Source organism: Anser anser, assembly GCF_964211835.1.
Source record: "Anser anser genome assembly, chromosome: 4".
NCBI lineage: Eukaryota > Metazoa > Chordata > Aves > Anseriformes > Anatidae > Anser > Anser anser.
Genome location: NC_139724.1, coordinates 9,479,129 through 9,504,440, shown reverse-complemented (window position 1 = coordinate 9,504,440; position 25,312 = coordinate 9,479,129). Strand labels below are relative to the sequence as shown.

Below are 25,312 nucleotides of genomic sequence, written 5' to 3'. Positions count from 1 at the left end.
TTTCACAGCAACCAGTCCTTGGACAAGTTCACAGGTGAGCCCTTCAATGTGCAGGTAGGCCTAGACCTTCTTTTTCCACTCTCCAGCTGGGTCATTGGATGAAGGGAGTCCTAGTTAAGATGACTACCTTTCAATTAATGGATTACAAGTGGGATGAGACCACTCCATCCCCTGACCTTCTTCCCTCTGTTGGTCCCCAGCTGTTTGCCCTTCTGCTCTGAGTCCCCAGACTCTCCCACTCCATGGTGAGGTACTGGTGCCAGGGACAACACAAGGCTTGATAGCCCAAAGTCCTTCACTGATCCCTAGTTATCTAGCTCAAGTGACAGAGGTCTCTCCTTGAATCATATCCTGAGATAAAAGAACCTTATGACGTATGGATGTAACCAAGGTGAGAAGAAAGGACCTTTCTTCCTGTCCATTGCTGCATTTTGCAGAGGCAGGCATAAATTAACCCTTAGCTTTGCCTGCTTTTAGTGTACCAACTGTTCTTCAAACAGATGTTAGTGTGTGACAGATTGACTACAGACAGTTCTATAATCAACACTCACTAAATTATTTACAGGTTTCTCTTGTAGATCAACAGTTGGCAAGAAGTTTTCTAAACCTGGCTAATATTTTATATGCATTTTCTTGAGGATAATAAATGAAAGAACATCTGTGCTTAATACTTTTCCTCCTTTCAGAAATTCTCCACGTTCCACAGATGTGAAATGAGATCCTTCATAAGTGAGCAGTGCCTTTGAATTTCTGTAACAGATAAAGAGGTTAATAACCTGACAGTCACAAGAAAATAACTTGGAAGACAAGGCTTCTTTGGCTATTAGATGAAGTAATTACATTTAGTAACAGTGGTTGCTGTAGAAAAGATCCCAATGTATTGGTCATAATTTTTCCAGTAGAAAACCAGCATTACGGGGTCTAAATGTGATACAGGTACATACTGTGTTACATGCTTGGGTATGCATGTAGCAACTATCAGAGGGTGTTGTAGGTCTCAGATGGTGATTCCCACTCTGGCTATCAAGGGTGCTCAGGGCTTTTATTGAAGATGACTCCAATTATTACGACCGTAAAGAGCAAATTAAACATGGGTTGGCAGCCAGGAGGGACAAATTGGGGAATTAATATTATAAACAATATAAACTTCAGTCAGCTAATGCATCACAAATAGAAAAGCAAAAAGAGACATTTAGATGGTGAATTCTGTGGTAGGGCATGGGTCTTGCTTTAAGACAGAAGGTATGTTGTAAAGGGCACTTTGAACAGTTTTGAGGGCCATATGCTAAGGTAACTTATTAATGACTGCTTTTTTCAATCTTATTTACAAGTAACAGTTGTTGATCCATAAAATGAACCAGGAAGAGCAATATGGCATAACACTTCCACAGCCTGATTTATGTTTCATCTACCATAGGTGAAAGACAACCTACCCAGTGCAACGTGTACCAGCTTCGCTATACATCGAGACTAATTTTTGGCACGGAGTAAGTCTGCACACTCAAATGTAAGAACATTTTGTTGATATTGCCCAAACACTCTTAGAGGGTTTTGTCTTAGCCAAAGTATGATTGGTTATAGCCTTTGATTCCGATAATGAACCTGCACTGTAGTAATTTACAAGGAACTGGGAGAATGCCCTCTCTCTTTCTCTTGAGTTTCCTCTATATTATTCCACTGCAAAGACAAAACAGGATATTCTACTACTAAAGGCTAAATGTCCTAGCACAGGACCTTCAAGCATGTGTTGAGGGGTCTCCTGACACACTCCCCAACCCATTTCCAAATCTGGCAAATTATTCCATTTGCTTCCTGCCAAGTTGCTGACTTCATGGGAGAATATCCAGGACTCCTCACCTATATGACTGTAAGTAAACCAAGAAACAAGGTCTTTTACATAGCACAGACAGCTATCTGGCACAGGAGGAGGGGAAGGATGATGTACAGTTGGCAACTCAAGCTTCAGCACTTCTCATTTTCTAGTGAGAATACTAGTTGGGCAGATCAGGCAGGCAGATCATACTAGATGGACATTTTTCACTCAGCGTTTCTGGCCTTAGATCATCATCTGTCTGTCTTGAAATTGAGAAGGATTTTTATTTATTTATTTATTTATTTATTTATTTATTTATTTTACCAGATCAATGGCTCTGTAATTTGCTGTGATAAACTCCTGGACTTCTTCAACAGTTGTCAAATTGTGAGGACACCAGTAACTATGACACTGCAAGCTATACACCATAACAGCACAGAAGGAAACTCCTAGATTAAAGTCACCATGTGGCCAGAACTTCTTGGAGTATCATGCCCTTGGCTTCAAGAAACATTTTTAGGCATATTAGTAGCCCTGGATTTTCCATTTTGGCAGACAAAGCTGATGTTTTCATCAAAGATCTGTTCTGCATGTGTCAAAGACACTGTTTGGTCAATGTCAGGAGTTTTCACTATTTTTAACATTGTTGAACTCCAAGGTTTTTCCAGGCATAGTGAGGATATTTTCAGAAATTGTGCATATTTCAGATCACTGCATATGAGATTGTTTTTTTTTGTGTTGTCCCTTTGTGGTCGTCTTGAATCTACTTTTTCTGGGCTGAAAACTACTTATCTGCATGTATCACAGTACTAGGTGGTCTGTGCTCTTTTTATCAGGAATAGACAATCTCTGGGAATGAATAAGCTATCACAAGCGTATTTGGCAATAAAGAGCAAAGTCAGGGAAAACTTAGAGTTATGAACGTGTTTTATTTTTATTTTTGTCAACATTCATATTTACTGCTTCATAAAAACCTAATTCAGAATGCTAATTTATGCTAAATAAATAAATAAATTAATAATCCATTCAGACACTGTGCATTTGTCACTTGTGAGCCTAATGCTGTCAATCCTGGCATTGTCCTGGCTTGTGCTCCAAGAAAAAAACAGCCTTTATCTTACAAAAAATGATTTAATGTACATAAAATATTACCATATTTTTTGGTGGGGGGAGGGTAGTGTTTGTAATGACATGCTATATTCCAGAGTTAGTACAGCAACCCATCACTTGATGGTTTCGTGCTCATTTTTAACAGATACAGCGAAAATAAAAACAATGTCTTACCATAACCTCAGCATTAGAAACAAACTTCCAGGTTGTATTGAATTCAAAGTAAGATTCCTGCTATGTATTTCTTATTTGTTAGCATATTTCTGTGTGAAAGATCAGAGCTCTTTTTGTCTTGGTCATAGGCTAACACACGCAGAGAACTGTAGTCACAGCTAGAGCTGGCCTCAGCATCCAGTTTGCCTGACTGGAGAAGCAAAGCTGTCGGCCTTTGTTGAAGATATCACCTTTAGCTGAAACCAAGTATTTTTGTTTCAGTTATGTGGCCAGAGAGGAGGATCAGAAAGCCTTTCTAATGTTTCCTGCATTCATGGACAGTTCTGGTGGCAAGTACTAGTAGCGGGGATAAGGGACCAAATGTTAAAACAATTATTTTTTTCCAGAAAAAGGCAAAAGAATATGCTGTCAGTTCTAGATTTTTGTTAATCTATCCTACTAAATTTTACTAAAAAATACTAACTGTGTGGTCTGACCTTTTATATATTATTGGTCAATGTTTTCTTATCCATTGCTCCCCAAGAAGAGCCTTGTAAGTTGAATAAAGCTCTTTTGCACACTGAAATTAGTCCACTGCAAGCAGAGAATAAAATGGGAATACTTCACAAACAGTGTTGGCTTACTAAATGTCAAGAAAGGAAAATATGGGTAACTGATCCAGGTCAGTAATCCATACCCCGTTCTGCAGAAAAAAAATGAAATAAATAAAATAAAAAATGTTGAGGTGTTAGATGTTGAAGGGCATCAGGACATCTGTGCATACATAGGGGAAGACACTTCTTCCCCATTTTTTTTCAAGCAATAAGACAAAGCTCTGAAGCCTGAAAGCAATAAGCAATCAGTCCACACTAGTCTTTGTGTGTATATATTGCTCAGCAATCCTGCATAGAATGTGCAGTCCCCGGAGCAGAGGGACTGGAAGGCAGGAGCTTCAGAGGCAGGGTGGTAGCCCAAGCTAAGCAAAGAACTGTTTTGTTTGAGATTTTGCCCAAGGTCTGTAATTGAAAGAGAAAGCTTTGACCTGTAAGAAACCCTGGGTGTGGTGGAAAGTGCTTCCTGGGCTGGGGGAAACAGGCGAGCCGCCTACACGCAGGCTGTCAGCTGCCTTGGGCATGGATGAACAAATAAGTGGTCTCTGGCTGAAAAGTCATTATGATGGGAAATATTTTGGATGGATTCATGCTTAATGATTTTCAGGATTACTCAGGTGCTTTTGTTTTAAGGCTTCAGAAAAAAAATGTTATTAAGAGCTGTGGGAATAATCTGACGCAATAAAAGTTGCTGATGCTTTAGGAAAATCAAAATTTTACTTGGAAGATTTACCTTTTAAAAATCCTATAAGCACAAACTAGTGTATCAGAGTCCATTGATGGGGTTACAAGACATTTCCCGAAAAGTGCAAGGCCTAACAAGTGGGTATAGTATGACTTGAAGGGCTCCTGAAGTGCAGCATCCTTGCTTGCTGGCAATATACTGCATCGAATGTGCAGCACAAGGCAGTGTGTGTATGGGAGCACACATTGATGTGTGTGCATCCATGAGTACTTTCTGCTGGACAAAAGTGCAGGTTTTATACTAACGAACATAAAAATTCCCGTCAGATAGGTAGGCACCAGGTCCTAATACTATGGTTGTCTCTACCTTTTGTGCTGAAGACCTTTTTTACTTCTATCAGAAAAGCTCAAGTCCTTTCTATAGGTCAGCATATGTGAGTTTCAATACACACACCAATTTCCTGAGGGAAACTTATGGTTTTTTTTTTTTTCTTTTTTAAACTTGAAATACACCTGCAAATCCCTCCTCAGACAAGCAAGACCAAAATAGCCTAAAACTTAATTCAGCATGAGGGAGTCTCCCCTAAATGGGAGCATTTTGGCAGGACTGCAGTATTCCTGGACTCTTTTTTTTTTTTTTTAATTTTATTTTATTCCTGATAAAAAATGCAGGTTTTTGTGATACTCAGGCTCAGAAAATCTATCAATGTATATCTTGCCAAGAGTATCTTGTAGGTACAGAGAAAGAGGTCTATGCAAGAAGATTTTGTATGGACTTCCCAGCATCGAGGAATTTTACAATCTAAACAAGTTGTACACTCTCCTTATTATTTCACAATATATCATTAATTTCTTCTCACAGCTTAGCTATTTCTCTTCTGGCTGCTTGAATTCAACATTTTCCTTTGTCCCGACAGCCATTCCCTTGTTCATTTCCTGGCTGGTACATTGTTTCTTAGTGTGTGTGCCCACAGGACAGGTGACATCCCCTTCCTGATACCCAGAGAAGAATATAATTTAAGGTTTTAAAATCCATCTAATCTAGACTTTTACAAAATGCCGATGCTTATAATGATTGTGCAGCATCCCCAGAAAATTTCTGCCACTATATCACTAATCATTAAGTTAGCTGCAGAAGCTATTTTATGAGTATTTCATCACCATTTTGATTGCAGTTAGATTTCTGTATGAGAGGTAAATGGGAAGTAGACAACAATTTACCTGACTAAATTTTTGCTATCTGGTTTTCTGTATTTCTGTCTTTACATCTGTGGCCACCAGAATCATCTGGGATGGGAACTTGCTGTTTATTAGGATTGCTTGTCTCCCCATCCACAGTTTCTGTTCATACTGCTCAGTCCGTCTATGCTATTTGTAAGAAAATGAGGACATTTATAGTCCAAAGTCTCTCTCATGAAGAGGGACAGAAGTAAGCTGTGCATGCATCCATATGTTACTTTTCACCACAGAGATTAGCAATAAATTTTGAAGAGTACTTGACTGATTTATGTCCTCTTCTAACAAACAGTCATAGAAGTATAGAATCATGGAATCATTAAGGCTGGAAAAGACCTCCAAGATCATCTGGTCCAACAATCACCCTACTACCAATGTCACCCACTAAACCATGTCCCTAAGCACCACGTCCAACCTTTCCTTAAACACCCCCAGGGACGGTGATTCCACCACCTTCCTGGGCAACCCACTCCAATGTCTGACTGCTCTTTGCGAGAAGAAATGTCTCCTAATTTCCAACCTAAACCTCCCTTGGCACAACTTGAGGCCATTCCCTCTAGTCCTATCACTAGTTACCTGTGAGAAGAGGCTGACCCCCAGCTCCCCACACCTTCCTTTCAGGTAGCTGTAGAGAGCAATAAGGTCTCCCATGAGCCTTCTCTTCTCCAGAGAAAACAACCCCAGCTCCCTCATCCACTCCTCACAGGACTTGTGTTTCAGGCCCTTCATCGGTTTTGTAGCCCTTCTCTGGACACACTCCAGGGCCTCAATATCCTTCTTGTAGTGAGGGGCCTAAAGCTGAACGCAGTACTTGAGGTGCGGCCTCACCAGAGCAGAGTACAGGGGGACGATCACCTCCCTGGTCCTGCTGGCTACACTATTCCTGACACAAGCCAGGATGCCTTCTTGGCCACCTGGGCACACTGCTGGCTCATGTTCAGGTGAGCATCAACCAACACCCCCAGATCCTTTTCCTCTGCGCAGCTTTCCAGCCACTCTGCCCCAGGCCTGTAGCTCTACATGGGATTATTGTGACCAAAGTGCAGGCCCCAGCACTTAGCCATGTTAACCTCAAACCATTGGCCTCTGCCCATAGACCCATCCTGTCCAGGTCCCTCTGCAGGGCCTTCCTACCTTCCGGCAGATCAATGCTTCACCCCAGCTTGGTGCTGTCTGCAGACTTACTGAGGATGCACTCAATTCCCTTCCATATGGAAACACCCTGCATCAGAAAGTATGTTTATTTAAAATAACATCATTTGTTAGCTGTTAGCCACAGCTGTTGTCATCTGTTACCCACTTTTTGCAAGATTTTAAAACTTCACTGAAGTCCACTACATGTAGCCACCTCATGCTTCTGTTCTCTAAATTTGGAGATTATGGGAGATGTTTCAGGCTAGCCTACACGAGCACTGTGGTAGCACAAAAGTATCATCATTACAATTTGTAAAAGAGGTTGTTTTAATCCAGAGGACAATAGTAATATCTTAGAAACCATAAGCATCTGGTCCACAGACTACATCTTAAATATTACATTATCACTAGTGGGAACTGTGAAATGAGAGTCCACTGTAATTGTCCTCAGCAGTATTTTCTTCTGGTAAGTGTTGCAAATGTTGGTAAGTGTAATGTATTTTTATTACATTGTTTCATTTTCCAGGGGATTGGTTTAACTCTGATGAGTCTCATGTCTGCAAAAAGAGTATTCCATTAGGGAATCTGAAGACAGTAGTATCCATTATTCTGAACAGCAATGTTTCATGGTTAGGTGGCTTTATATTTACTAATTGGTAATATGTGACAGTATTTTGTTTAGCCAACTGATCCTGGGGGTAATCTTGTTGTTTACTTATGATTTAAGAAGGAATTAGAATTCTAAACAGCTGTAAAATGTACTCAAAAGTATTTGACCTTGACCATATCACAGCTTTTAGTTTAATTTTATTTTTCATTCCCTGTAAAAGAGGTTTGATGAACCACAGAAACTGGCCATGAGTTTTGCACCTGCTGTAATTTACTATTTGGAATTTGTCTTTTGTCTGTTGTAAAATACCCAAGCGTATTTATGCCAGTCTACACAGTACGTTCTGTTCCCTTAGCTGCTCCAGTATAAAGTGTCTGTTGCTTTTAAATCTGGTGACTTTCAGAACACTTCAACAGAACATATTTTCTTGAAAATAAAGAGAAAGTCAACAGTGTCTTGTATTAACTCGATGTCACTGGAGAAGCTGCCTGAGGACCAAGTATCATCAGCTGTCCCCATTCAGTGCAAATTAAGGGAGATAACTCATCCCTGGGACCTTGAGAGAGTTTCAACTTTTTGTTTACATTTAGGGCACATGTTTTTCACATGCAAAATAATAAATTGGGGAGTGACCTCTAGTCTTACAGTAATCTTGTGAACTACCCACCTATACTAGTCTGACTACACTCTGTTGAGCTTTGAGCATGCTGATGAGCCTTAATTGCCCAGAGTAGGCCCGCCTGGGACTACCACCCCACTCACACCCTGCCCATGGGACCAGGGGTGTACTTACAGCTCAGGCCTGAGCATCCCTTCTTTCCCATTGAGCTACATTGTTAGTGTCTTCAACCCTTATCTCTAGCTCTGTCTCCTGCTGCTCCTGCCTGGACCTGGCTAACCCCCTGCTATGGCCGTGTAGGGAGGGACCTGGCTCTGCCTGTTGCGTTCAGGTATGCTGGGGGTGAGGGCATGGCTGGTGCTGGGGCGGCCCTTGGCTCCCACTTGCACAGTGCGGCTGTCTGGTGCTATGACCTTGCAGCTTTGTATCTTATGTCATAGTGGGGTAGAGCAAAAGTTTGAGAAAGAGCATAGGAGTGGAGTAACCAGAAGGATCTTATGCTCTAGAGAGGTGTTTGCCCACCTGGTGAGCACACGTGGTACTGGCCCTTCACTAGGACTTTGTACAGGTAGTGTGTAAGGTTTTAAGAGAATAAGCTTGTAGCGGAGTTGTGCTTGTCTCCAACGTGGGTGCACAGCATATGAGATTTTTAAAATGCAATTTTGAAGTGTGGTCTCTTGCCTTTTCTTTTCATTTCTCATGTTAATTTGGAGTAGTGGGGGAGGAGGGAGGAAAGGGCAGCTTGGGAACTCACCAGCCCCAGCCTTGACAAGATGAGTGGCCAAACGCTGATTAATGTGGCTTCTTGTTTGAAATGTGATGGCATAACGAGTTAGGCACAAATTAGTTAGGCCTCAGAATTTTTTAATGTATGAATTGGGAGGTCAGGATCTTAATCTGGAATGGGGCTTTACCGCCTATTTCTGTCTTTTTGGTCAAACTGAATCTCTGATCCTTGTTTAAAACTACCCCCAAAGAAAGCATTTTGCATTCTAGACATAGAACCTTTACACGCTGCTTCCCTGTGTAAAAAGGAAGTTAATGTTACTAAGACAACCCCACCGTGCAATTTTGTGTGCAACTCTTGCATCTTTGCTTACTGCCTAATGCACTTTTAATTTTCTAAAGACTGCTGTTTATTGAGGCTGGTGATCTTTCTGTGTTCAGCTGGGTACAGGCCTTTAGAGAGATATCGTTGGCTTTTTTTATGTTCTTACTATAAATTTGTTTTTTATTCTTGTATAGGCTTTTTAGGTTTAGTTTTCTTTCATGTGAAATCTAAAGGCCTTTCATTCATATTTGCTCTTTGCTTTTGGTGTCTGGAAAAAGCTTAAGACATACTTGGTTCTAATAGCTTTACAGAATTAAACGCTGTTAATGAATTGAAATATTTGTAACTAACCCCATCCTGGTGCATTTAACTTCCATTTAGTAATAGCTGTGGCTTTAAAAAAAAAAAAAAACTCCTCATCCATATTTCGTCACTAAACTTTAAAAGAATATAATAATCCATAGTTTACATGCTTGCTGAGTGACATTGGGTGTTAAGCAGGAGAGAAAGCTGAGGTTTGCTTCCAAAGAATTCCTGGGAATTGACTTTGAAACATGGTTTAAAGGGTAATTGCTTTTCCATCATAAAATTTTTAAAGGAGAGTGATTTTCCAGGTGTTTGATAAACACTTGGTTAAATAACGTGTCTAAAGTCAAATGCTCAATGAAAGCCTATGTTCGGAAAATAACAATTGCAAAGAGAGGGAAAAAAACAGCTACTCCAATGGCATACCACCTCACTCAGAAAGAATGTAAGGGCTTGTAATCAAAGAGTTATAGGAGTTGAGCATTTACCCGTTGCTGACTGCATCCGGCGGTGAGCTGAGATGCAATAGCAACCACTTTAGGTTTTATGGCTGAGATATTCATGCAGTAATTTATTTTTTGCTTTCTTTCTTTAATACTGTTCACTAAAAGCATTTAATATTGCGATATGTAGCTTTCCCTAATCTGGAGATAAAAAGTTAAAACCAGATGCACCTTGGAAAAATAAAGCTTCATATTTTCAAATGCTTTCTCTGTAATGTGCCACTGCCTTTACAGGGCATCTCAAAGGACTAGTAGTGTTCCTATGTCGTGGTAGTTGTAAGTACTGGAGGAATGCTTGGATTTTCAATAAGAGAGGCCTTAAACTTCCATTTAAGTAATCTTTTTTGTTTTGTTTTCAAATAATGGTTTGGGCTTTCTTCTGTTACTTTAAAAATTAAAATAGAATTCACATAGTATGGATTCATATCTCTGGATTTACAACCCTGTTTGCCTGTATTATTTAAAGCATTGAGGTGTTAACAATGAACAATTAGATTTTTTTTTAAACAAAAACACACACAAAACAAACAAAACAAAAAACCCTAAATACTGTAGTTGCAGGGTAGAAGACATTTTTTTCCTCTAGAGCACCTTCCTAAACTTAATTTTTTCTCCAAGAAGTATACTTGTTCTCAGCAGTAAAACTAAAGTCTGTGGGAGTCAGTGAAGGGCACAACAAAGTCAACAGGGCAATCTTTTCTTGTGCTCAATACTTGTACCTGCTGGGCTTTACCTCTTGGTAGGAGTGCTTTCTCAAATGGGTCCAGTGAAGCATACTCATGCCAGCCCTTTTGGCTGCTTCCTTTCCACTTGAATTCCCCAAAGAGGGCTTCAGTGGGACTTGGATGCTGCTCTCAACTTTCTGTCTGGTACCTAACTGATAATGTGATTGCTCCGACATAGAATATACTGTCTACGAAGGTCTGAGCAGAAAGGGTTTTGTAGGATGCCTTTCAGTATTGTAAAATGTTCTCCAGAATTGGCAGGAGCTGGTGCTCTACCATATAACTGCTTTTTCACCCAGGGAACTGGAAGTTAAATATAGAGATCTTATATATTCTATCCATATGATGGATGGAGATAAAAGGGACGGTTCCTTGTGTGCTGCTGCTTTTATTGTTACAATAACAGTAATAGGAAAAGGTTTAAAGGATTTCTATAAATCTAATGCAGAAATAGCTGTATTTTACTAGTGGTAGATCTCTCTCTGTACTATGCTCCTGTGAAGGCAGGATTCCACCTAAGTGCTTATAGGTAGTGTGCATGAACATTTGCCAGTTTTGATTAAAAAAAAAAAAAAGCCTTCACAAAATTTGTCTTAAACAAAACAGAATGAATATCAGATTTAGGTGATGCTACCATATTGGAGGCAGGGGAAGAGAGAAATGTTTCCCTGATGCGCATCTTCTCCCAGACCCAGGGGAAGATATTAGATGTGGCCATTAGGATCTGGGGAAAGCTGTGCAAGGTGAAACAGATCCTTCAGAACGAAGGAGAGCAGAGGATGAACGCATCTAGACCGAAGAGCATGCAAGGAAATGACTTACTGCTGGAAAAGTGGTTCCTAGAGGGGCAGCTCCTTCCGTCTTCTTCTGCTCTGATTCCAGTGCAGTGCCACAACATACAAAGATACAATATGCTGTAATCTGTGCACAGATTTTAGAGATACCTGATCCATTAAAAAAGAGATCAGTGCAAGCATTTACTAACAAGGACTGCTAGCATATGTGCAGCAAGTGTACAGAGATCTGCAGCTTTATCCAGCTCTGCTAAACTGTTTTGGGTTGGTGGCTGGAGAATACATTGGCTTTGGGGGGATTTTACTCTTGACATCTTGGCAATATAAGGAGACAATTTTCAGTTTCATTACGTTCTAATAATAGATGGCTCTTATTTCATAATTAGTAGCTTTATAGTTAAGCACTAAAATGGGGATTTAAAAAATCCCACTTTATTTTCCACCAGACAGATGTCCTTCCTTTTTTTGGTCTTGGCACTGGAACACAGCAGGAAAATAACTGTAATCCAGTTTCTGCATAGAGTCTCCTTGTTTCAAGTATTTCAGTGTTTCTTCTCCCAACTCTTACCTATACTAATAAGTATAAAGTGGCTTGAAGAAACTAATTGCTTTGTGGTCCTGGATTTGAAGAAATTTCATAGCACAGCTTCTGGTAGATGCAAGCTATTTCAGTTTCCTATTTTCTTCTGACAATGAAACTCCTAAACCCAAGCGGTGCCCTAACAACATGGCTGGGACATGTGGTTCTCTTTCCAGTAGCCCTTATAAGAAACAAAACGCGGTGGGAGTCTCTTCATTGGAGCTGCAGCATATTCTGTGAGAGTGCTTGGGGGGATAAAAGATGTCACTGGGAAGCCAAGGATCTCTCCTGTGAGAACTCTGGGTAGGGTGGGGAAACTGGCCTTTGTTCTTTTAAGATCGTTCTGCTTTTTATGGAATAGCTGGACGGACTGGGCCAGAGAAGGAAAGACAATCTCTCTAGCCTCTGAGGGCATCCGTTGGGGAGAAGAGTCCTTTCCTCAAATGACTTTTTCTTGGTATCTTTTACTGTAATCAGATACAAAGATAAGTCACTGCTTATATACAATTTCTTTTTTTTTTTTTCTCTCCAGTATTTACCTCTGGGTTGTTTGGTTACTGTTTTTATGGCTGATAATATGTTTAAGTTTTCTCTTTCCTCTTAATAGCAATACAAAGGTTTAAGTTTCTTTATTAGATTTGTTTGTTTTAGAAGAAAAACTGCAATAGCAGGATTTGGCCCACATGACTAGCTTTCCAAAGGTTCAATAACCAGCTAATCACACAGCCATTGTGTGTATTGGGAGGATATAAAATAATGAATGTCTTAAATCAGAGTATGAAGACATGGTAGAGCTGGGGGGTGGAGGGTAGGGGATCTGGTGAGTGATTCCTGGATACATTCATAAGCTGTTCAAAATGTTTTTTTGCCAAGAATTTTCTAATTTCTAGAATGAGCTCAAGACAAAGGACCTTTCTTCTTTTCCGGATGTTGTATCCATTGGGATTCACCTGATGCAATGCTCTGTCATTAACTCATCAAAGGGCTGGCTCCTCGGAGCCTCACCAGGAGAAAGCCAGGAGACTAAAACACTGGAAGTCATCTCTGCATTTGAAAAGAGAGCAGCAGTCCAATGGATTATGTGACATGGCAGATCTTGAAAGCATAGCACATAGAGGAAGGGAAGGATTGTCATAAATACAAGGGTATTTGGCTGTTATTTTTAGAGTTGTTTGACTGACAGATAACCATGCAGCAATGATGTGTGTGGGGAGAGCTAGTGAAATAGTGCTGGAGATGGTTATAGTCTGATGTAACTCCTGCATGATGACAATTCCCTGGCTCATAGTGAGGCTTTATCCCTGACATGCAATGTTCTACATGTCAGCTTTCTTTTGTTTTCCATGGCTTGTTTCTCTTTGCTTTCCACACCAAACAACACTGAACAAATGAAAAGGATCCTTTTATGAGATGATTAATGTCATTTGTATTTTTACATATTCCACTGTGGATATAGGAGAAATGTACTGTACAGTTGGGCCTGTGGTTGGTGAAATGGGTACCCACAAATAGAAGGAAACAGAATTTAAAACAAAGTCCCCATTCCTTTCCTCTGGAAGAATGTAACAGCCTCCCAGCATGGGACCTCTCTGCGGTGGGTGGGTCACTGGTGTAGAAACCAACTCTTTTTCTACCCCTGTTCTCCAGATCAAGAGTGACACACTTAGAAAAGGCAAAACAAGCCCAAAGGAAGAATTCAAAAAGGAAATGCATCTTTCTATGCAGACTCTGTTGATTTTTCCCTGTACTTCCATCAGGGTCTCCTCCCCTCTCCTTGGCTCTGGATAACAGTAAATAACTAAGACAGTTTTGTTCCAAGAATTTCCTTTTGCTGACTCAAGACCAAGCCTATATCCTTATTCTGATGTCTTGAGGAATACTTAGATCTTTTACCGGCATTCTGCACAAGGTTGAATTTCATCCCCTGTGACTATACAGCTGCATTTAGGGAGAACTGCTGTTATTGCATTAAATCAGTCAGTTCATGCTCTCCAGAAAGCTCATCCCTTTTCAAGGGTTTAAATCCAAGAGGGAATTCCACTAATATTAAATAACATTACAGTATAGGAAGAATTAGAATATTTCTATCTATACCCTATTTAGGAATAACAAGCAGTAAATATGCCACACTATGCAAGTCCTAAATTAAGGAGCTGTAAGAAGAAAATACATAAAATATAGCCCATAGTAGTGAAACAAAATTACTATTATAAAAGAATGATGACAGACTTGTTTTTAATTAAAATAACACCTGTTGGATTAAGTTTCAAAGAAATGATCAAAGAAAATACTGTAGCACTAAACAAGCCTTATAGTAAGTGTTCAACAGATCAAAACCTTTAAAAATATTTCAAAGTAGTATGAGATGTAAAAGGTGGAAAAAAAATCAGGGATTATGTTGGGATTATGCTGAAACTTGACTAAAGGACCAGCACTCCTGAACAAATAACATTACATTAAGCTAATTAGAGTTCAGAATATGAAATTGTTCAAGTTTGCTATCTCAGCTGTTTCTTTAAACTGGAAAAGGAATTAATCCATATTATAAAAATAGTTAGTGGTTCATAGGGCAGAAGCTATAAAATACTGCTGAAGGTTGGAAAAACAATAACAAAATCCACCAAAAAACTGAGTCTGAATTCCCATTCTTTGGAGCTCTTAGGTACGTGAAGAGCAAATTTGCTGGACCTGGGTGCACAGCTTCGATCAGCAAGGCAACATGTACCTAGGTGCTCTGGGATGTGCCCCACATCCACGGTATTTTGTCTCCAGTTGAAGACTGAGTATCTTAACTGAAGCTAAAAACGTTATAGGCAACAGATTTATTTTTCATCTGAGAGCATTCTTCCCTGCTGCTATTGTCCTAGAGACAAGCATTTGTTTTTATTCTTTTAAAGTTCCTCTAAAGGCTTCTACGCTGCAAGCTTTCTTCTTTAGTGAAGAGGTCTAGCCTTCAGTTCTGAAGGCTTTCAATCCCCGTTTAAATCAATAAGAACTGTGAGTGCCAGAAATCTGTAAGGAGAGGAGCCCGGCACATTGAAACTTGCAGAGGATGTTATGGCTGATTGCTGGCTCCTCTTGCTGGTAGAAGATGCTGAGGCAGGCAGCCAGCTGCTCTCCCCAGGAGGGAGTTAGTCCCTGGATCTCAGTTTGGGAACTGCTGTCTTAAATAATTCTGTTCAAATACAGTGCCTTTTATGTTCTTTCCAATTCTCCGTCCCTCTCACAATTACCATTTCACATGGGAAGCATGTACCCTTTCTTCTTTTCCTCTCCTTTTATTGAGATGGGTTTTTCAGTACTATACTGCTGTAATACATATTCAAACACATACATGTGCATATGCTTTGTGTGGCAGAGGGAGGTGACAAGAGGCATGTTTTACCCTGACCTTGTAAAGTTTGCACAGCAAATACAAAATAAAACTGCTGAATACAAATAAGCACAACTTGAGTCTACAGATTACATGTGGATCAACTCTTGGTTGTTAAAATGTTTTACTTGTAGTATGCTTATTTTAAAAAAAAAATAAATATTGGGGAGGTGATCAGTATACCTGCTCAACAAAATCATTTCTGACAAAAAGAATATGGCAACTGCCTTTTTCTTGAGTCATTTTCTGGCTGGCTGATGGAGGATTTTGATATATGGCTGTCACAGTTAAAGGGTGGATTTGAAAATCACAGCACTGCACTTCAGACACTATAACTCCAGCAAACAGACGGTAGAGAGCCATCAGCTATAATCTGTGAGTAAACAAAGACAAATGAAGTTTGGTATTGACTTTTGAAGATGGGATGTAATCATGTTACGGAACTGTAAGAAAGCCATGAAATATCGTATGCTTCTGTCTGCACAGTAAAGAGCAAAGTCTAGTTAATCTGGCATGGTAACGTTGTTTCTTCCTGCATTACTGAAACCTCCAACTTTGGTTGGGCAGGAAAAACAATGTTGGGAATATAGGAATAAAGTGTTTGCATGTGATTACCCTTTGTGAAATACATCGGGCTATTTTTACAAGCAGACTTCTGTTTACTATGTAGCTCTTCGCAAGACAGAGAGAACACTAGTGTATGGGAAAGAGGCACAGCATTAGCTTCTAGAACGGAAAGGATTATGTCGTCTTGCCTGAACACAGACAAAAAGTGAAGAGATCACACAATATTTGTTTTACCACTGGATAGCTTATTTGCATGTGTTTTGTGGGAGATCTCCACTGACAACATACAGCATCCAAAGGAATTGCAGAGCAATAATGTAGTGCTCAGCGCTTTGAGGTCAGGAAGGTGAAAGCATGCTGAAAACTTTGCCAGGAGGCTTGAGCATTTTTGTGGTTTCATCTGTTTACCTTAGCAATGATAGAAGATTTAGGCAATTACCCGGCAACCTCAAACAGTCTCATCTGGAAATACTACATACAGTATCATCACTGTGAGCTCAATATTTTGAGCATCTTCATTCAAGTGTTGTTTTAATGAGGTCTCATGTAATTAGGAGTTAAAGAATGGTGGCTGAAGTGATCCATTTAGAAAAGATTAGTTGGAGGTTGTGAAGAGGAAGCTCATGCTTTCATTAGAGCTCAGTCTAGGGCTGAATAGCTTCTGTGGCTGCTGATTCACAGCAGCTCTGAAGGGCATGCCTCTTTGAAGAGCTGCTGTATGTTTTCAAGGAAATTGGTAAGCAAGTCTTGCTCTTTTTTTGGCTGCACACTGGCATTGTAGCAGTATAGCACAAACCCTTGACTCTCTTATGCTCAAGATATCTAATTATTTTTGTGCTTCAAAGAAAACCACAGTTTTCAGTCTCTCAGTTCTTCCAGTGTGAAGCAAAGGTGTTCATAACACCTCTTTTCTCATTGCCAACTATTTCACTTTACAGCACTTTCCAGTTCTGTTAAACCTACCTTTTGTTCCTTTTCTATTTATTTTTGTCTCCTGTCCCCTTTAATCTCTCTTTATTACTTCCTGAGTTTTTCCCCACTTTGAGATCTGTTTTCTAGGTTTCTCTTGCCAGTGCACCATGGGGTAGTTATTCAGCTGTTTTCTAGAAGAGCAACTGCTTCTATTTGTCTCTGTCTTCCCTTGTTTGTCTGCAGGAGGCAAACAGAAAAGGGGAAACCAATTAAGAAGTAGTGCCGTCTCAGAGAGAAACTTTAGGCTCACAATAGACAATATATCTGTATTATAATGAGCAGAGGCTAAGTTACAGACCAAAAAAGTGTGGGTCATGAAGTGCGCAACAATAACTTTTATATACAGGTTTCACAAAATAGCTGTTCAGAAATATCACTGAAGCAGGCTTTGTCCTTAGACTTCCACTGTTTTCATCTCTTGTCTCAGCTAGCAATAAGTATTTCTTTCAGTATTTCATCCCTTCTGGCTCTGGTTTTGACTGAGGTGTGTGAAAAATAGAAAGAATGTCTACAGTGTTGGATCTTTGCGACACTGAGGTTTGGGCCTAAGAACACAAAGGTGCAGTGAAAGCAGCTCTCCTCCCTCACTGGAGCTACTTTGCTCATTCTTCCATGTAGCTGCCTTAAAACATTAGTGCAGTCTTTTCTGTCTTTAAGTTAAATGCCCTGAGCCAGAGGGGAATGGACTAGCTTCTGTGGATATGAACATATTAATCCTCTCAGAAACTGAGGGAGAGTATTAACTCCTCTAAGTGTGGGAAACAGAAGCTATCTACGAGGCTAGGGTAATGTGTGTCTGCACTATCAGTGAGCGTGGCCCAGGAGATCTGCAGTCTGAATTGGCTGGTGCTGAGGGCTTAGCGTTCAGACCACGGCACTCAACCTGGCTTCAGCCTAGCCTGGCGCACGGGGTGCAGGTGGGACCCAAAGCCTGTTAGCTGTGCCCCTGGGATGCTTTTCTGGCTTACTGCTTGCAGCCTGTGTGCTGGGATCGCTCCACAGCTTGCTTCAAAGTGTGCCCCTGATGCACAGTAAAACATTACTGTAGTTGCATGTCAAGTGTTCCCATTCTGAATTCACCTTTTTCTCCGAAGTTGCAAACTTTATCATGTGTTATAACAGACTAAATTGTGCTCAGAAACTTTTAATATGATAACCAGAGCTGTTGATCACTTACGGATCAATTGCAGCAAATGGGGAAGCCGTAGTAAAATAGTACTGAGGTCGAACGCTCTGGGCTGAATTTTTACCGTTGTGCCTGTAAGGTGCTGTGGGACAGTGCTGACTGCTTGTGAGGTGTGGTATGACTTACAGCAGGAACATCTACAGCGGGGACTGGTACAGCCTACGCTTAGCAATAAATTACTGCTGATGCTATAAATTCCACACAACACACAGGACAGTTTGGGTTGGAAGGAACCTTAAAGACCATCCAGTTCCAACTCTCTGTCATGGTCAGGCACAGGTTCCACTGGGCCACGTTGCCCAAATCCCCATGCAGCCTGGCCTTGAACACTTCCAGGGATGGGGCATCCACAGCTTCACTGTGTAACTTGTTCAACTGCTTCACCACCTTCAGAGTCATGAATTTCTTCCTAATATCTAATCTAAATCTACCCTCTTTTAGTTTAAAGACATTACTCCTTGACCTATCGCTACACCCCCTGACAGAGTCCCTCCCCAGCTTTCCTGTAGGCCCCTTCTAGGTACCGGAAAACCACTATAAGGTCTCCCCGGAGCCTTCCCCTTCTCCAGGCTGAGCAACCCCAGCTCCCTCAGCCTGTCCTCACGGGAGAGGTGCTCCAGCCCCTTGATCATCCTCGTGGCCCTCCTCTGGCCTCACTCCAGCAGCTCCATGTCCCCCCCGCGCTGGGGCCCCCACTGAACGCAGCACACTCCAGGTGGGCCCTCGCGAGTGGCGGGGGCCCGGCTCCTTTTCGGAGGGGCTGTTCCCCCTGCTCTCCGTTTCTCACTGAGGGGGGCCAAGGCGTCGCCTCGCCCCTCTCGCAGCCCCCGGGGCCGCGCAGGGCCCTGAGGAGGAGGCGGCGGCTCCGCGCCGGCCGCCCGCGGGGGGGCGGCGGCCGATCCTCGGCGGCGCTGGGCGGGCGGGCTGTGCGCTCACTAGTGGGAGCTGGAGAGGGCGAGAGGAGGGGAACGGCAGCAAAAAAATAAATAAATCCCAAACCCAAGTGGAGCGGCTGAGGCGGGCGGCGGCCACGGGGAGCCCCGGTAAGGCGGGCGGAGAGGGGGAGGCTGCTGCGGGGTGAGTGGGGGGCTGCCCGGGGTCGGGAGGCTTGGTCGGATCGTGCCCTGCCACGAGCTCCCGGAGCCGGTCTGTTTTGCTTCGTGGCAGGGGGTGATGGAGAAGAGGGTGAAACGGGGCGGGCGGTGGGGATGGGTCCTCAGAAAGCGCTCAGCGTGCTCCCGTTTGCAACTCGGATGCTTCCCAAGGGCCGGTGTCTTTGCAGCCCTCGTTGATTTTTTTTTTTTTTTTCTTTTTCACGAACTCTTCTGATTGCCCCCTTGACCCCGTGTAAACTTTCAGCATCTGCAGCGTGCTCTAGCAAGGATTTGGGGGCTTTAACTTTGCCCTGTGTCAAAACTCACACCTCCGTTTGATAGCGCCTATATCTTGCATAGCAATAGGTAGCGAGGAGTTGGTCCCTATTCGCCTCCGTGCCACTCACGGTTTCATAAGCTTACAGTGCTTCCTCAGCCCTCTCCTTTTCAGCCCGGAAAGCACTCTTTAGCTTCATTTAAAGCTGATCATAAGGGAGGCGGGTGCAACCATCGTTTATTTTGAGAACGACTCACTCTGAACCACAGAGGTGACAAAGTTAGGGTGCTGAAGGCTACGTCTCAGGGACTGACTCGTGGAGGCAGCGTGCGGTGACTTGACAGCGGCGGCCGTGAGACTGCCCACAGAGGACGGGCTCGCCTCTGTCAGCGGCGGCACCGCTCGCTCCTGCTTGCTTTTCCTGACAGGGGTGGATTTCTTTCAAAGTTATTTTGTAAAGCAACCGAAAGACCAAAGCGGCGTTCTGCCATCAGAGCGGCATGATGAATTCATAATATGCTCGTGAGTTCTCTGGTTCGCGTGTTGAAATTCCATTTTGTTATGAAACACTTGCCCAGTTATTTCGAAATAAGGAACCCATCACAGCAAATGCAATCTAGGGGCCTTGGGTGCCTTCCCGCAGCCTGCTACCCTGCTTGGCTTCAGCTGAGCTGCTCGTGAGTGACACTTGTGCAACTGGGGGGAAAACCCTATCCTTTGGGATAGTTGTTTATCTCTATATGTTTGTCTGTGTGCATCACTGAAATAATACGGGTCAACATACTGAATGTTCCGGCTTCAACTTGGCACTTAAGTACGTGCTTAATTTTAAGGGTGTGAGTGGGTCTGCTTTAATTGGTGTGCTCATGTAATTGAAGTGATGTGTGTGCTGGATGCTTTGCTGTGCCGAGGCCAGAGTGCTCCTTGCTTTGCAGCACCAAGCCCTCAGGTCTTGAAACTCTTGAACCTTTTAAAGAGGTTTGATTGGTAATAATGTAAACTGACAGATTCACAAAGGCGGTTCCCAGAGTCTCGTCTTTCCTGCCTGTTTCTGTCATTCTTCTGTGTGTATTGTTTCTTAGAAAACAAGAGGTTCAATACGTAAGACATAATATCTGTTGCCAGGTGCAAGGAAACAATGAGAGGAAGTCTGATGCTCAGGTGGGAAATGATGTGTTACTACTCCTGAGAAATAAGACTAACGTTTTTTTTTTCCACATGAACATTTATGTGCTGCTCAGTTTCTTAACCACTGACTGCTTGCCATTGGCTACAAAGCAGATACCTAGAGTGTAAATCCTGTGGAGAAGGGACTGCTCTGCGTTGTCTTACATACACAGTGCCTGATGAAATGGGCTAGGGGGTGAGGGGTGGGATGGGGTGTGTGTGTGTCTCTCTGTCCCAAAGAGACAAAGTCATTTATAGCCTTTTGGTGGAGCATGGAATAAATCAGAAAAGCCTCCCTAAAACTTGTGACAGCTTGTTTCTTCTGACTGTAGGGTAGTTGCAGAGGTAGAATGGCATATAGGCCAATGTGGTTCTCTTGGTTGCCGTTGCTCTACTGAAGAAATTAAATAGGCTTTGTAGACACATCAGTATTCAACTCATCCGTGCCAAAGTGATACAGATCATAATATTGCAAATATTTAACAAAACTAGATTGGTTAGCAGTACTTTGTAGAGTGAACTGAAATATATATATTTTTTTCTGTGTGCATCACTTAAATTTGCAAGACCAGGTTAGATGAAGCCCTGAGCAACCTGATCTAGTGTGTGGCATCCCTGCCTATAGCAGCAGGCTGGAACTAGATGATCTTTGAGGTCCCTTTCAACCCAAGTCATTCTATGATTTTTTACATATTGCCGTTTGGATTTTTTTTTATTTTTAAGAGATGAGCTACTATTTTTATATTCTTAGAATGAGCTGAGGATTTGGCTGCTGATAAGCAAAATTAGGAGGAAAATGATTAGAAGTAATATTTTTGATCTGAAATTTTCATGTGCCAAACCAGTTTCTGCATCAGCGCGTGTTTCAAACTGGATTCACTTCCGATAAGCAAATAACTGCTTTATTCTTTCTGCTTTGTGTCTGGTGAGGTAGCAAAAATGTAACAAGGGCTATCTGATAAGGTTTCCAAAAAGTCAACAAATCGTGACATTCTGATGATATCTGAAAATTAGATCATGCTTTTTATTATCAAGCTTGTTCTTTTGAGTGTATGAAAGGAAGAAAGATTTCTCTATGGTTTCTGTAAGGGATGGACTTTTTTTTTTTTTCAATAAGGAAGTGATTTTTGCGGTAACTAAAATACTCTATAAAGGTAGTGTTTGATTACATTATACCGGGCTTGTCATGCATTACATTACCGAGTTTACTTTTCTCTGCATAAAATGTCAACACCTCATCAAGCTGTAAAGAAATTCCTGCGTGATCAATTATTCTTTATGATCGGTTCGAGCATCATTGTGTGTGTACAAGCAGGCGTGTATGCTTCCATCGACAGCGTGCACGCAGAGGTGCAGAGCTGTGTCTCTGGCACCCAGGCAGTACGTTTTGGTTGCTCTCATCCATGGCATATGCTGCAGAGTTTTGATAGGAAGCAAAACCAAAGGAAGCCTGCGTTCTTATGCATTGCGTTTCCAGTCTGGGTTCCCTGGTAGGTGAGTGGTGAGTTCCTGCTCCAGCCTTTCTTGCCACAGGGCTGTATTTTCAGTCCAGCTGCCTGCTCTTCTGCCACTTGGCAGAGTGAATATTTCTTAGGCCCCTAAACCCTTGTCAGGTTTGGTTATAATTGGCGAGTAGGTTCAAAACTTGTTAGCGAGGGGCCGGCAGACAGCTTTATCCACAGATAAGCAAGTCTGAACGTTTCCTTGTGAAAACAGGCGGAAAGGGTTATTTTCCTCATCTAGTGGTGAAATGCCCAACGTGGAGGGTGTTTTCAGCAGAGACTTAATTACCATTTTGAGCCCTATATGGTTGATACATAGTCATCTGTGGTGGCTTACAGGACCGCAGGTATGGGTCCACAGAGTGTGCAAAGTTTGAGGAGATGGGCACAAACCGCAGAGTGTAATAAAGAGTAAAGACTGGAGTAGCGATGTGGGTGCAGGGAGGAATACCCTGAAGGTAGGTTCTCTGTTTAAATCTTCCAGAAGGATGTTTTTCAAGCAGTACATGAACTGCAAGTATGCAGGGACTTGCACGCATGCTGATCTTTAGAGGTTTTTTTCCCTGGAAATTGATTTTATTACATGTTGAAAATTAATCCAGTGCTGATGTCAAAATAAGTTATTAGAAACCTCTACATTTTTATGTCATTAAGCCAAAGACTGTAGTTCCGCGAACTGGTATGCATAAAGGCACGCAATTAAAATGTACGTTCTTTAAATCCACCTCTTTTTGTAACAAATGTAAAAGTTCCTGTCTGAAACAAAAGCAAAATTCGGTTGGTATTCAGAAAGATTTTATAGGTAAAGCCCAATATCCAAAATGGGTTGTATATATTTATAAAGCAGCCACTTAAAAGTTTTTAAAAGGTTACGCTATCCAAGGTTTATTCCCTGAAGCTACAAATGTATTTGCTCATGCATAACTTCACTGAGGAATACTTATGTGAACAGAATTATGCACTTGCAGGTTTGTAGAATCAAGACCTTAATTAGCTCTAGGTTAATTATCCCCCCCCCCCTCCCAATTAAAAACAGAGGTCAATTAAGGATCAGATGAGACTTTACAACTATCTTCCTTACCAGTAATAGCTATTCTGATAAATATTTCAGTTTCAGTATAATCTCAGACCTTTTGTCCAACTCGCTCTCCTTTATTCTTACCAATTTTGGCCAAGGAAGTAGCTGTAGTTAAAAACAGGCCGTAGAAGTGAACTGTTGAAGCATGCACTGTTTATTTTGGGGGAGGGAGGGAAAATACTGTGGGCAAAATAATAGATTTATTCATACTGGACTGATAATGTGTATGCGATGAACAGAGTCTGGCTAGTTTTTTGTTTATCTTATGTATGCAAATACATCTTGATCTGTAAATTGAGTCAGATATAACTTTCATCTTCATGTGTCTGCCTGTTTCTTTTCCCCATCAGAAGTGATGATGAATTGACATACACAAATATGGACGTAAAATGCAGTGCAGAGGGTATAGGTATACATGCAAGCTAAATCGTTACTAGTCAGATTTGATTCAGAGACTGCTGATTGTAGGCTCTGTATGTACGTGAGAAGATTTGGACAAGGCAAACAAATTCTTGCTTCTGTGCCAAGTGTATTGCAAAGTCAGGACAGTGTAATGGAGATAAGGCTAATTAGTTATTTGCATTTGCTACTGAAGTTGGATGAACTTTTTTTTTTCCTCCTAACAGGGAATTTCTCTTCAGGCATAACTATCCAGTAGAGTTTGTTAAAATGAATGTAGCAAGACTTTTGTAGCCTGCAGAAATACAAATAATTGCATACAAGCATCACAGACTTCTTTTATTCATAGACAAGTCTTGTAGGGTCTTGTCCTCCTGGAGAATTGAAGCAGAGAAACCCTTCAAACTGAGCCAGGTCCTGGTGCTTCGAGGAGATGACACAGGGCTGGTCCCTAATGGCCCTGCAACTCAGCTTGTCAACTACGATGCAGTTACAAGTACCCCTCAAACAGTTTGGAGATGCTGGGTCAGGAACAAGGTCAGCTTCAAGCTGCTGATATTGATGGACAGAGTGAAACTTCAGTTATTCAAAATACTGCTTTATGCATTCCTCTTTAAAAATATTAATGATATTGTCTTTTTCCTTTATTCACAAGCATTCCTAGTCAGGCATTCAGGGCTGCTGTATCTGACACCTTGAAGCTATTACGAACACGAAGCTTTGAGGCTGTGTTGTGTTTAGGGTTTAAAATATAATTTCTGTTTGGGAGATGGTAAGAAGTGTGTTGACTTAGGATTGTAATGATTTTTTTGGGGGTTCAAACTGCAGTCTGCCTAGCTCTGTGGTTTTCACAGGATGCCCATCACTGTCACATGAAGTGAGCTTCTTATGACAGGAAACATTCCTCCCACGATATTAAACTCCTTGTTAAAGTTTACTTTGGCACAGATATAATTGCATTACTATAGCTAAAGAGCAAAACCATTTTCCTCTAGAATTTTGGCATTAATTGGAAATGGATGGTAAATTCTGTGGATTTATTTAGGGTTAACTCCATTTAAATAGGGCGTGTAAGCTATGCTTGCCAGCAGTATATGAGCAGCAATGGCATCACATAGATGCATATTCATATTTTATGGAAGGAATAGGATTTTCATCCTGACAGCTGTTGCAGCAGCGGGCAGATTGATATTTCTGTGTTTGCAGAGGAGGATGAGAACACTTAACTTGAAGTTAAATATTTTTTTGTTATTTTCATATCACAATAGTTTAGTTTTGTCTACAAAAAAGCCAGGGGTATATACCCACCACCACTTACAGTGGGGTTTACATTGCACTGCAGGGCTGTTCAGCGTAATAGGGACACTGCTGAGGGAGGACCTGCAGGGACCAATAACTTATTTCAATTAAAAATGAAAGAACATAAAGATAACTTCAAACATTCCTGCTCCAAAATCTATTGGCAGGGCGTTATCAAGCTTTTCTGTAGCTGCATTATGGAATTTTTTAGGACTCTTTCATTCTGAGTGCAGTTTGCTTTCCTGACAAGAACTGACATGTGATCTGCATGACATGCAGGCTATGGTTTGAATGAGTGTAATTTTCTTATAACTTGCCTTTTTCACAGGTTTCATGGAAGTCATTGGTTATTTGAGAATCAGGGCTTTTTTTTTTTTTTTTTTTTGGAAAAGCAAGCAAAGCAAAACAAAGAATTTCTAGTCTTCTGGTTGTAAAGTTTATTCTTATTTTTTGAGGCTTGGCTCTTAGG

At 41.5% G+C, this 25,312-nt stretch overlaps 2 protein-coding genes across 9 annotated transcripts in view; both read left to right on the top strand.

Annotated features, from left to right (window-relative positions):
* The window catches only part of LOC310898642 (uncharacterized protein), an 18,969-nt gene extending 14,116 nt beyond the window's left edge, over positions 1-4,853 (top strand). Inside the window, exons 4-5 of the mRNA XM_083833976.1 lie at positions 1,418-1,487; positions 2,141-4,853. Coding sequence (XP_083690102.1) covers positions 1,418-1,487; positions 2,141-2,156 — 86 coding nt within the window. The 3' untranslated portion in view covers positions 2,157-4,853. The remainder of the gene's footprint in view (positions 1-1,417; positions 1,488-2,140) is intronic.
* Positions 4,854-7,958: 3,105 nt separating this feature from the next.
* BMPR1B (bone morphogenetic protein receptor type 1B) overlaps positions 7,959-25,312 on the top strand; it is a 265,345-nt gene continuing 247,991 nt past the window's right edge. For 2 of the 8 annotated variants that reach the window (XM_083834577.1, XM_083834580.1), the window contains exon 1: positions 18,925-19,070. The gene's annotated coding sequence lies outside the window, so the exon portion shown is untranslated. Of the gene's footprint in view, positions 8,302-18,924; positions 19,071-25,312 lie in introns of those variants that run through there. The other 6 variants (XM_083834574.1, XM_083834573.1, XM_083834570.1 and 3 more) reach the window with 5 other exon arrangements.